Source organism: Maniola jurtina, chromosome 22, assembly GCF_905333055.1.
Source record: "Maniola jurtina chromosome 22, ilManJurt1.1, whole genome shotgun sequence".
NCBI classification, from domain to species: Eukaryota; Metazoa; Arthropoda; class Insecta; order Lepidoptera; family Nymphalidae; genus Maniola; species Maniola jurtina.
Genome location: NC_060050.1, coordinates 2678260 through 2691349, shown reverse-complemented (window position 1 = coordinate 2691349; position 13090 = coordinate 2678260). Strand labels below are relative to the sequence as shown.

The 13090-nt window shown below is 36.4% G+C and overlaps 1 protein-coding gene across 2 annotated transcripts; it reads left to right on the top strand.

The window, feature by feature from the left end:
• The first annotated feature begins 2277 nt into the window (after positions 1–2277).
• Positions 2278–11662, top strand: LOC123876771 (syntaxin-12). Of its 2 annotated transcripts, none has more exons than XM_045923129.1 (6): positions 2278–2404; positions 3176–3412; positions 5817–5982; positions 8089–8217; positions 8708–8846; positions 10402–11662. In XM_045923129.1, the coding sequence occupies exons 2-6, from the start codon at positions 3186–3188 to the stop codon at positions 10575–10577; spliced, it is 837 nt and encodes a 278-aa protein (XP_045779085.1). In that variant the 5' UTR covers positions 2278–2404; positions 3176–3185; the 3' UTR covers positions 10578–11662. The 2 variants fall into 2 exon arrangements, with proteins under 2 accessions (XP_045779085.1, XP_045779086.1); XM_045923130.1 differs by having other exon boundaries at positions 2284–2404; positions 3181–3412.
• Positions 11663–13090: the final 1428 nt, after the last annotated feature.

Sequence of the window (13090 nt, the reverse complement as noted above, 5' to 3'; positions counted from 1 at the left end):
TTGTATCTATGACAATAAATCATTTTTTAAATTAAGTATAAACAATTATTATTATTAATCCTTTGTATTATTTATTTATTTAGGTAGGTACCGTAATTTTGTAGATGTTTGACGACCTTCCTACGGTGAGCGCTGGGGTGCATAGGTGGAAGGACTTAGGTTGAGATCTATAGAGCGCACTTTGATTTATCTTAGACCGAGACCGCCGTATAGTCCTGTTGGCCCCGTTGGCCGTGTCCCCGTTAACGGGGCCAACGGGATAAGAATAAAATTATTAAAAAACAGTCCTGTAGGCCCCGTTAAATTCAAAAAGCGCGATACTGCTGACATAAAACCGTCTCGTTTTAAAAGCTTAGGTCTGAGCAAAGTCAAAGCACGCTCTATAGATCTCAGCCTTAGTACCTACTTGTCCCGGCAACTTGTAATAGCAAGGGCAATTAGAGAATTTCAAAATTGGCTTCAGGTCTGTTCAGGTGGGATACTTTGGCCGTGCCTAATTGCCACCGTGTTCGTGTGCCAATTGTTCGGCAAACCCGTGCCGCCAAGTGACGACGCTTTTTGTTGCGATGCCGTGTGGAAATCTATTAGGGGTAAGGTAAAACTGACATGTAACATCGAAAATGAATCATAAAAACCATTGATAGGACTTGCAACCTATCATGTTTACCTGCTCAAATACTATACTTACCTAGTGCTAAATATAGCTATATATTATATAGCTATAAGATAAATACATTTATGATGTATTAATTTTATTATCAGAATAATATATCGCGAAGCTACGTTACGTACCTACCTATATGGAATCACTAATATTGAAAAATAAATACCGGCCAAGTGCGAGTCAGACTCGCGTAGGACTCGCGCACTTAGGGTTCCGTACTCGGGTATTCCAACATGTTGCACGATAAATCAAAAACTATTATGCATAAAAATAAATAAAAATTTGAATGTACAGGTAAAGCCCTTTCATACGATACCCCACTTGGCATAGTTATCTTAACTTTGAAAATTGTTATTTTTTTTTAATGATGTGACCACAAATTCGCGGTTTTCAGATTTATTCCAAATGCTATAAGACCTACCTACCTACCTGCCAAATTTCATGATTCTAGGTCAACGGGAAGTACTCTATAGGTTTCTTGACAGACACTACAGACAGACAGACATCAAAGTAATCCTATAAGGGTTCCGTTTTTCCTTTTGAGGTACGGATCCCTACAAACAGTAAAATTAAGATTTTTTTACTTAGCAACACCACATACAAGGGGGCAGCACTACGGGGCAGCATGACACTTCACAAGATGGCGGCGTTAGTTTCAATTTTGGTCACGCGCCAAGAGAGCCTTGTCGGACTGTAGCTTTGATCTTTTAGCGCGTGGCCAAAATCGGAACTAACGCCGCCATCTTGTGAAATGTCATGCTTGTATCCTTTTGGATGTGGTATTGCTGAGTAAAAAATCTGAAATTCACTGTTTTATTTTAATATTTTAGAGCCATTCCATATACATAGTACAATAACATCACGTTTTTCTAATCGTTATACGAATCTACAGCTCAAATATGCCTGCATCATTTAGGTAAATATATTTAGTAGGTACATAGGTAAATATAGTATTCCAGTAGGTCAATATAATAGGTTGTAAGGGTTGTAAGTCCAGAGCCTATCAATAATTTATATTCGTTCTTGCTGTGGAAACAGGGGCGGCATATCCAATTTCTCATTCAGATAAAAGGCTAAAAACTCGGTTTCCAAAGGTTTCATATGATTGATTACATACTCTTTGACCGACATAGGAAACAATCCACTCACAAGTTGATCGTTGATCCAATCAAAGAGGATCCAACCCAACCACACCACCGTGTAAAAGGAAATCCCAATTTGGTTGATGACTTCGTCTGTGTTGGCGTTTGCTGGCGTGCGTACGGTACCTTTTTGGAGTGTTTTTTTTTGTTAAAAGTGGCCGGTTTTTGTGTTTTACTGGTGATTTTGGTGGTTGAACTGACTGGGAAGCTCTATAAAGGGTCGTCGCCCGCGCGTGTGTCGGCGAGCGCCGGCACAGACGAAGTCCATACTTATATAGTTTCCCTAACTTGTAATTAGCTGTAAACTTGACATTGGATAATCTGTGTAAAGCCAGATGAGAGAAAAAAAAATTGGTTGATTGATCCAAGGTGACCTCTGTTGGGGGTTGTTTCCGACCGTGTATACGGCCTTTAACAGTGCAAATAGAGGCAACACTAGTTTACGAATGACGTTTTGTTTTTTACTATAACATCTCTAAGTCCGAAACTAAAACCACATATCATTAGTTACTTAAAACATCACAAAACTGGAATCTAATCGGTTCATAAAGTAAAATTAATTCTATAATCCGGTTTTCTTCCATCAGACTGCTCAAACGTAAGTGTTACATTCCTCCTTTAATATTTCAGTGGAAATAGGTTTGTTGTTGCATTTTTAGATATTAGTACGTATTAAATTTAAATGATTCATAGCTTAATCTGAACATTATCCGTTTATGTTGGTTTTGTACGTCATTTGTCTGTTTTGCATCAGTTATTTATGGAGAATCTAAAACAGTAGCAGATTACTTGAACAGAGCTTATAATATATAAGAAGGAACCTAGAAGCTTATAATTTAACCCTATATATCCATATAAACCTACACAAAACTGTGGACCCATAAAAAGAACAACTGACTTTGACTCAGAACATTTTAATGGTGCAATATAAAAATTATTCTAATTAGTTTTCAGTAGCGGTTAGTAAGGCCTAAGTGGCCTATTTTAAGACTATTATCACAATTTACATATTATAGAACAATGGGTAAAATGGTCCATATTGCAGCCACTTCTTGAACAAAAATTGTTATGAATAAAATCTGGTTTAGGCATTAACTTACTTATTAATTTAGTTCTTAACTTTATTACTATTATCTGTTGATATCTACAACTTTTTCAATAACTTAGTGATATGCACCCCTCCCTCTCACTAGGTATTAAAGAAACAGAAAAATCAAGCAATAGTTGCAGACTCCACAAATCATCTAAAACACACTCTACAGACATTTCACTCCGACAACGAAACATCCTCAGGAGATATAGACTCCTCAACACACAATTATTGCAAAGTCTGAGTCTTTGCTTGTGTACATGGTTTTATTTATTTCAGAGCAGTGAATATGTCTGAACGGGAACGAGAACCGATAAGTGGTTCCAGCCGCGATTATGGCGCCGTGGCAGCGCCCCCTACGGTCGCCTTTGCTGACTTCAGCCCTACAGAGCTATATAACCTGAGCGAGGGCATTGCAGACAACATCAATACCATCAACACAGGCCTACGCGCACTGGAGAAGATGATGAGACAGATCGGAGGACCCAACGACAGTGTGCAGCTTAGAGACAAAATGTAAACCCCTATTTTACCCCCTTACTGGTTGAATTTCCAAAAATTCCTTAGCAGACGTCTATGTCATAATAATTTACTATCTGCCAACAACCTGATCCATTCAGTAGCTTGAGCTGTGCGTTGATAAATCAGTTAGGCAGCCACCTTTTCCTTTTATATATTTAGTTTACTAGAGGATGCTTGCGACTTTGTCCGCGTGGATTTAGGTTTTTTAAGATTCCGTGGGAACTTTAATTTTCCGGGATAAAAAGTTGCCTATGTCAATTGCAGAGACGCAAGCTACTTTGGTACCAAATTTCATACAAATCGTTTAAGCGGATGGGTTTTTGGGAATCCTGTGGGAACTCTTTGATTTTCCGGGATAAAAGTAGCCTATGTCTGTGATAGAAGCTAACCCTGTACCAAATTTAGTCAGAATCGTTTAAACCGTTGGGCCGTGAAAAGGTAGCAGACAAACAGACAGACAGACACACTTTCACAATTATAATATTAGTATGGATTTAGATGACCTTCTTTAGATGATATTCAATACTACAATGTATAATGAAACCCTATAGCTATTAGATCATATGCTAATGAAGTTATGTTGCAAAAGGCAGAAATTGATTTAATTAACTAATGTGTGTTAATATGCTGTGGTAGGTATAAAGTTTTAGTCGGAAAAGGTAAATATAGGTCCTATATTTACATATTGTAATTTCCCTTGTCATATTTCCTATCAGTTTTGGAATTAATTTAATAAGTATAACAAAAATAGAATATATTACAACATTTAAATAGGTACCTACTTATAATGTAAATAGTGAGTAGATATGTACCAAAATGTGATGGGTTTAAATTATCGATATTTAGATCCAGTTCCATGGATCATGGTCACGATGCTGCGAGAAGTGAAGTTAGACTGTCACAGCTAGTATTGAACTACCTGCTTTTTAGGGTTCTGTTTCCGAAGCGTGCCAAAACGTGACCCTTTTCCTAAGCCTCCACTGTCAGTCCGTAACTGTCAGTGGGCTGTATCTTGTTAACCCTAATCCATACTAATATTATAAATGCGAAAGTGTGTCTGTCTGCTACCTTTTCACGGCCCAACAGTGTAACCGATTCTAATTCTTATATCCCGGGGACGGACATAGGCTACTTTTTATCCCGGAAAATCAAAGAGTTCCCGCAGGATTCCTAAAAAATGTATCCACTTAACCGATTTGTATGACAGTCCCGAAGTAGCTTGCGTCCCTGTAATCGAAATAGACCACTTTTTATTCCAGAAAATCAAACATTTTCCATGAAATCTATGAAAATCTAAATCCATTGCGGGCATCCTCTAGTATAGTATAAAGCCACTAAAATAATCAACAACAACAGCCCTAATATAGGTAGAGAGTTGAAATTTTCATAGAATGTGTATTTCTATTGCCTATACTTAACAATATATAAATAATAAAAATTTAAAAATGGCCACCATGAAAAAAATTAGGTATTTCTTGTACAATGGTATGGAATGTGCGAGTCCATCTCGCACTTTACGGATTTTTGTTTTCGCTGGAACTTCATAAGCTGTCCAGAAAAAAAAAGTTGTCCAGCAATATACACTCACAATGTTACTTTTTACTTTGAATGTCGTATGATACTGCCCTAGTTTGCATAATCCACCCTACTATTTCCCTTTCCCCTCCAACTAAGAGTAATGCTTGTACTAGAAATAAGTACGAAAATAGTATAACGGGTGGGGTTTGGGGTGGATTCAAGGTTTTCGGATTTTTTCCTTTACTTGTGCTATAAGACCTACCTGCCAAACATGATTCTAGGTCAACGGGAAGTACCCTATAGGTTTTCTTGACAGACACGACAGGCGGATAGACAGACGACAAAGTGATCCTATAAGGGTTCCGTTTTTCCTTTTGAGGTATGGAACCCTAAAAATTGACCTAACGGATGTTACATTAGATGCCCGCAGCTTCGCCCGCGTGTATTTAGCGCTATCGATTAAAAATTACGCACATCGGTTCAAAAATCTCGGATATTTCGGTGTACATAGGTAGAAAAACACAACTCCCTTTTTGAAAGTCGGTTAAAAAAGTAGCCTATGTTACTCCCTGGCCAATCCTCTACTTGTCTGTGAAAATTCCGTCAAAATCGGTTTAGCCGTTCCGAAGATTAGCCTTTTCAAACAGACAGACAGATAGACAAAAAGTTTAAAAACGTATGATTCAGTTATGGTATCGTTCAAATAACCATATGAGCTTAATATGAGGTAGTTATTTCGAAATTACAGACAGACACTCCAATTTTATTAGTATATATATAGATTAAAAATAGTGGAGGTCTCCAAATTTTTATTTTGCTATTTTATTAAGATTGTAGGTAGTCCAGTTTTAGGTTTCAACTTTATCTTCTAATTTCGTAGCCACGACACACAACAGAACGTGAACAGTTCTGTGTCGGCGACGGCGCGGGACATACAGAGGCTGGGCGTGGTGGTGCGGCGCGGGGACAAGCCACAGAAACTGCAAGTTGAACGCCTCACGCAGGCGTTCAGAGATGCACTCGCCAAGTATTCTTCTGTGCAAAAGGTCAGTGAAAACTACTTGTACTTTCGAAATCTCCATTTAAAAAAAAAAAGAATACTTGCCATGTTAAATGACTAATATTCCCCTTTTCTCTCCAACTAAGCGTCAGGCTTGCATTCATAACCATATTTAGTGCTAGTGCAATTTAAAAAACACAAGAACAAAGTGTCTTCTAATAAAAACTAAGTATAAACTAAGATAAGTCAATGGACCGATTTTTAGGTATATAAGTGCCTAAGTTTATAAGTTTAGGTTGATATAATATTGCTTATTAGCTTCACTTGTAGGCTAGATTGTAATTAGTAAAGTACTGTTTTGTTTTAAGTTATTCTTTTTTACACCTTTATCTCCCAAAACCACCATGATCCAAATTTCATAGTCGCTGATCGTTTCTCACTGTTTTGGGAACAATACGCAGATTTCAGCTTTTATAAAATACCGAAGGTCTGGCATGTGCTGGCTTTTAAGAAGTCCATAAGTTGTTTAGTGGGAGGAGTAATTTGATAATAAAAGGTATTATTAATTTATTTTATTTCTTATTTATTACGAATATGGCGAAACACATACTCGGTTGAGTTTTTCTATACACTACCGTAGTGCCGTCGACATAGGGCACACAATATTTATTATAAATAAAAAAACAGTTCTAGATTAATCAAATACAAACGCTTTTAGATTAGACTGATTACATTCACATTTACCTAATACAAGTATAAATTAATGTAAAACAACTTACCCAGCTAGAAATTACGTATTTATCTACTAAGTTACCTAACTATAAATTATCGATCGAAATGTGGGTAGGAGGTAATTTAGAGTTTAGGTACAGTAAGTATCACTTACTTTACCTAAATTTTAAATTACCTCCTCTTTGTGAATATAATATAATGCGTAAAAAATGATATCCCAACTTTTTGCGTGAAATACGTCAAAAAACGGGTTTAGTCCTTATTTTAAAGGTGAACCGTACTTTGACATGACAGTTGACCCAAACAGTTAAAAAATAGCGCGTGAGAAGTGTTTTTGTACGCAACATATCTTTATTTTATATTGTTTTCTGTGGCGGCTCTCGGAGATTTAGTTACCTAAGTGATTAATTAGGTTAGGTGTTATAACATAGTTAAGCATTCTTTCCCCATACAAATACCTAGTTCATTATGTTTTGGTAATTGTAGTTTTACATTATCAATTCTGCAAGTTGACTGCACCTTCAGCATTTTTTCTAAAGTTCTTGGTAAATAATGTTAGTTCTATTTTTGCGTGAATAGGTATAATTTTACAAAATGCAAATAGTTTTTGGTAAATGACTACCTACCTTTGCCTACCATTGGTTTGAAGATGCGCAATGGAGTGAAAATATGCGATTGAGATGTGTTTTATAAGTTCTTCCTTACCTTGACCATCCACACTGTATAATAGATTATAGACTTATCTACATCAATACATGCATATTATTAAGTTAAAGTCAAATCATTTATTCGATTTGGGTAACTATTGTACATTTTTTGATTGTCGATTGTTGAATTTGTAATGGTAATAATTTATTGTGTAAACTTAAAACTAAAGCTACGAGGGTTCCAAACGCGCGCAGGTCTGAGAAGAGCCCACAACAAACTCAGCTGGGTTTTCTTTTTACTATCAGTTATCACCTCTTCACAAAATCACTTAAACTTATTAGAACTATCAAAGCTTTAAAGAAACTCATTTCCAAACTTTCTGATGATTTAAGTAAATAATCCTTTACATTGTAATAAGATTTTACAATAAGTTTACTTTTTATGAAAACTTAGAACTTGTTGAGAGACATCTTTTTTTTTCTCTCTCGTCTGGCTTTACAAAGATTAGCCAATGACAAGTTTGTAGTTATTTGTAACAAGTTAGTTAAACTATACAAGTATGGACCCCGTCTGTGCCGGCGCTCGCCGACACACGCACGGCACCCCCTTAGAGCGCTTTCCAGTCAGTTTTAACAAAAAAAAAACACTCCAAAAAGGCAGCACGCCCGCCAGCTAACACCAACACAGACGAAGTCCGAGAGACATCTGAATATGTAAACAGTGTATCTAATCTTTAAAAAAATTGCTATTCATCTTAAAATATTATTTGCAGCAAGTGTCAGAAAAGATGGCGGCCCATATGCCGACTCAGGGCCGACCTCGGAACGATCCTCGAGCGCTGGAGGAGCAGGCCATTGCAGATGACGAGGAAGCGGCTTTGCTGGCCAACCAACAGGCTCAGGTGAGTAGAGTTAGACTTAAATACGATGAGACCACAGAAACTTAAGAGTACCGTCCAGCTAACCCAGTGATTAGCATAAATAATAGTCACCGAGCTCATTTGACACTTCATTTTACCCGACTGCGGCAAAGCCACAAGGAAGGGTTATAATTTTAGCAGTCTATGTATGTATATATGTTTGTATCCAGATTCTGTGTGTTCCACTGTAGTGCCTAAACTACTGGGCCGATTTTGATGTATGAGGTGTCAATTGATTATTGCCATTGTTTCAATTGTTATGAGCTACAATCTGCCATGCCATGGCATGCAAATGTGAAATTATACTATAATCAAGTATCAAGTAGGTAAGTCAAGATTTTTTAAACAATGCTTTTAATTGAAGTCTGGTCTCTGGCCTAAACCATTCTCATTCTGAGAGGAGACCCATTCGTAGCAGTGGGCCGATGATGTGTTGATACTTGAGGTGATGATAATACAACACTTATTTCAGGCGAGGCTCGTCCAATTCGAGACAAGCATGCTGCTGGAGAAAGAGGCGTACATCAACAAGATCGAAGCCGACGTGTTGGACGTCAACCAGATCATGCAGGACTTGGCCGACATGGTCAGCGCGCAGGCGCAGACAGTCGGTAAGAGTTCCCTCTATTCCCTCACTCTCTCATTCCGATGGGACGGCAATTTGACACGACCGGAGAGAGATCAGGTAAAGGACCAATGGAGTTGAAGACATGTGGATACGTCACCAACTTTCTAGTTTGAGGGCAGTCTTGGCAGAAAACCCCAATTACTTTTGTGTCCCGACTCGGGACTCGAACCCGGAGACCTCATAATATGCAGCCGAATAAGCCACTAAGCTAGTGGTTAGGCATTAGAAACAAACTTTTGTTTTGACGAACACCTTGGCACAGTGGAAACTCCCTAGTAACCAAAGGAGAATGGGTTCAATGAAAACTTTCACACCCCTTCAAGGTTAGACCGCTTCCATCTTAGACTGTATCATCACTTACCACCAGGTGACATTGCAGTCAAGGTCTAACTCGTATCTGAATAAAAAAATACTTATTAGAACTAATGATATAAGTGATTTTGTAAAGTGGTGATTAAAAAAAAATACCCAGCTGAGTTTGTTGTGGGCTAGATTCTGTGTGTTCCACCGTAGTGCCTAAACTACTGGGCCGATTTTGATGAATGTGGTGTCAATTGATTCGTTGTAAAGATCCGGGTGACATAAGCTATATTTTATACTAAAAAAATTGACCTAACGGATGTTACATCAAAAAAGTGGAGGTCTCCAAAATTTTTTATTTTGCTATTGTATCGAGTGGGATGTCAAATGAAAGGAGAAAATTCTGAGCTCATGTATATAAAATGTACAATAACATAAAAATGTACCAAGCAACAGAAAAACAATTTTCAAACATCATCAAGGTCTGCATCCATACGTAGTCGAAATTCCTCGAACACGTTAAGAAAAGAGGAAGCGATTTGCTTCCTCTTTTCTTGTATTGGCGTCACTCAGAAAAGCAGGTATTATTTAAATATTTTTATCGAATTATTGGAATGTCCTCCCAAAACCAACACAAAAAACACAAGTTCAATGTGTAAAGGATTTTAATCTAAACAAACTAATGCCAAAATAAATAATTTAATTAGAGCGTGATTGCTATCACAACATCTGATTATTCAGTTCACAATCCAAATACCGAAAATATGCGATATCGCTCCGAATCTCAGAAGGAGACTCAACTAAAACCTTCGAAACACCCGTATTTATGCAAGTTCAATCTTGTTGGCCTCCTAGCAACAGATTGTATGACATCGAATGAGCCAAATATTGATTTTATCAAAATACCTGCATTAGATAAATAAATAATGTTATATTACTTTTGACAACACGAATCAATTTTTAAAAATAACCTTACAGTTGCTAGAAAATGGAATGCCCTTCCGGCATAAATTTTTCCTTCCACCTATAATATGGGTGGGTACCTTCAAGTCAAGAGTGAATAGGCAACTTCTAGGCAAGCACGCTCCATCTTAGGCTGCATCATCACTTGCTAGCAGGTCTGATTGCAGCCAAGCGCTAGTCTATATAATTAAAAAAAAATACTCTAATATACCAGCGTTTATTAAGACAATCGCAGTCGGATTTTAGTTTTCAACTTTATCTTGTTGTATCCACAGACACAGTGGAGAGCCACATCTCAGCCGCGAGCGCGGGGGTAGAAGCCGGCGTGGACGAGCTGGCCAAAGCCGCCGAGTACCAACGCCGCTACAGGCGGAAGATGTTCTTTTTCTCGCTTATAGGCATCATACTGGCCATCATATTAATCGTGTGGCTCGTTAAAGCATTCAGATAAACCGTTTATTTATGTTCATTTGTGCAAAAAATTTAAAATTATCACACTTTTCACGTAATTGTCGAAAACTTGAGTGTTATCGTCGACAATTGTCATACTTTTCACGTAATGGTCGAATACTTGAGTGTTAGCGTTGAAAATTGTAATAATTTTCACGTAATGGTGGAAAACTTGATGTTACCGTTGAATACTTGAGTGTTATCTTTGAAGATTGTAATACTCTTCAAATAATGGTTGAAAACTTGAGTGTTAATCATTGAATATTGTAATACTTTTCACGTAATGGTCGATAACTAGTGATAGTGTTGAAAATCGTCATACTTTTAACGCAATGGTCAAAAACTTGATGTTACCGTCGAAAATTGTCCCACTTTTCACGTAATGGTCGAAAACTTGATGTTATCGTCGAAAATTGTCCCACTTTTCACGTAATGGTCGAAAACTTGAGTGTTATTGTCGAAAATTGTAATACTCTCCACATAATGGTTGAAAACTTGTGTGTTAATCGTTGCAAATTGTAATACTTTTCACGTAATTGTCAAAAATTTAAGTGTTATCATTGGAGATTAATCATACTTTTCACGTGATTGTCGAATATGCATAAAAAGTCATATTTCAAAAATTTTCACCTGGCCATACTGATTGTGTGGCTAGATATAATATCTAAGTTAAGTATTTATAGATTTTCTGTTGTTGTATCATAATATTCACTAAATGGTCGAAAAAGGGTGTAATTTTTTTCACAGTTACTTATTTCATTCCTACTTCTAAACATTGTTACGTTTTTACCATAATGAGAAATGAACTTGAGCGTTTTAAAATATCTCTAAAAGTTTTTTTTTACTTTTTTATTTCTTATTAAGAAAATATTACAATAATACTTAAAGCTAGCCTTATCTCTAAAGTGCTCTAACTTAGTTAAAACATTAAACTTAGAAACTATAATTAAATTATGGGGACATAATTTAATTTATATAAATTATTATAACTTTATCCCTCAGAGCTACTATGAATTTTACAAATGTGTACTCATAGCAATAGTTATTTATTTTGCAAGGGCGCAAAGTAGAAAATTATAGCCTCGGCGAAAATTTCGATACCCGAACCGTAGGCAAGGTTTTAAATAGCGCCAAGAGTTTAAGACGGATTTTAAACTTTATCAACAACAAAATACCTTTAAAACTATTTAGTTTTGTGGCCATATTGGTCACATACTAGTACATATAAAACTAATCTAACTTATCCTAAATAAAAAGTTATATTACCCACTAATTATTTCGCATAATATAATTGATAGCCTGTAGCACTGGAGAATAATATCTATCAGTGAAAGAATTTTCAGAATTGGTAAATTAGTTCCGGAAATTACCCCCTAAGTGCTAGCTTCGTTCATAACTTCATTAGCAACATCATTACATCATTTTATTATGTGAATGAAGTTAACGGGTAGTGTCTAACTGCCTGGTAGCATTTGATATAGGGTTACATTACCCCACTTGTGCGATATTTTTTTCGCCCGAGTGCGGTAATAGTCTACTTTTATAGAATATCCTAATGATTTCAAAATTCAAAGTAGCCCTGCGAATTTGATCTACTTACATCGTATTAGTAGTTATTTATTATGTAATGCCATTTGTATAATATTTAATAGTAAGGTATTTAAGACTGTCAAAATGTATCATAATGTTATCATAATTTATAATTTATCATAAGCTCATCCAGGAAAAAAAAACCATTTTACAATTGTTTTATAAATATTATCGCTTCATTATAGTTGTCATTAAAGATATTTTATAAAAAAAATCGGTGTCTTATTTATTGTAGCCTCTCATGTCGATTCCTGATTTACGCAGTTTGGGATCATTGCGATTTGCATTCTGACCATAGATAATCGGCTAACAGGGTTACCATTTTAAAATGGAGATAATATGCTTGTCAAAGTCAAAGTCAAAATCATTTATTCAAAGTAGGTACAATTGTACTCCCTTTGATGGTCGAAATTGTTAAACTTAACTCGCAAGAGACGGGCTTGCCCGCGAAATTCACATTTAATTTAGGCTTATGGTATTTTAACTGCGACAATGGCTGCTATCATCCTCATTGGTTTATATAAAAAACTACTTGAAAGGGTCCAGTTTAAGACATTAGTTCTAGTTTCGACTTTTCTCACAAATTAGTCGATACTAAAGCTAATATCTTAAACTGGACCTTATCAAATAAAGATTTTTATATAAACACGAGGAAATGATACTGCCATTGTCGCAACTAAGTAGAATTCCATAAGCCTACTTTGTCATATTAGTTTACAAATTGCGAAAAACCAAATAAAATTTGGATTTCGCGGGCAGACCCGTCGCTTGCTCTTTAACTACGAATGTTATTTAAGACTAGAAGATGCCCGCAGCTTCGCCCGCGTTGATTTAGGTTTTTAAAAAGGTGTATAGATAGATACCTTCAATATCAATTTATAACAGACAGTTTCTTTAACCCATCAGCTTTGGTGGTCAGGACTC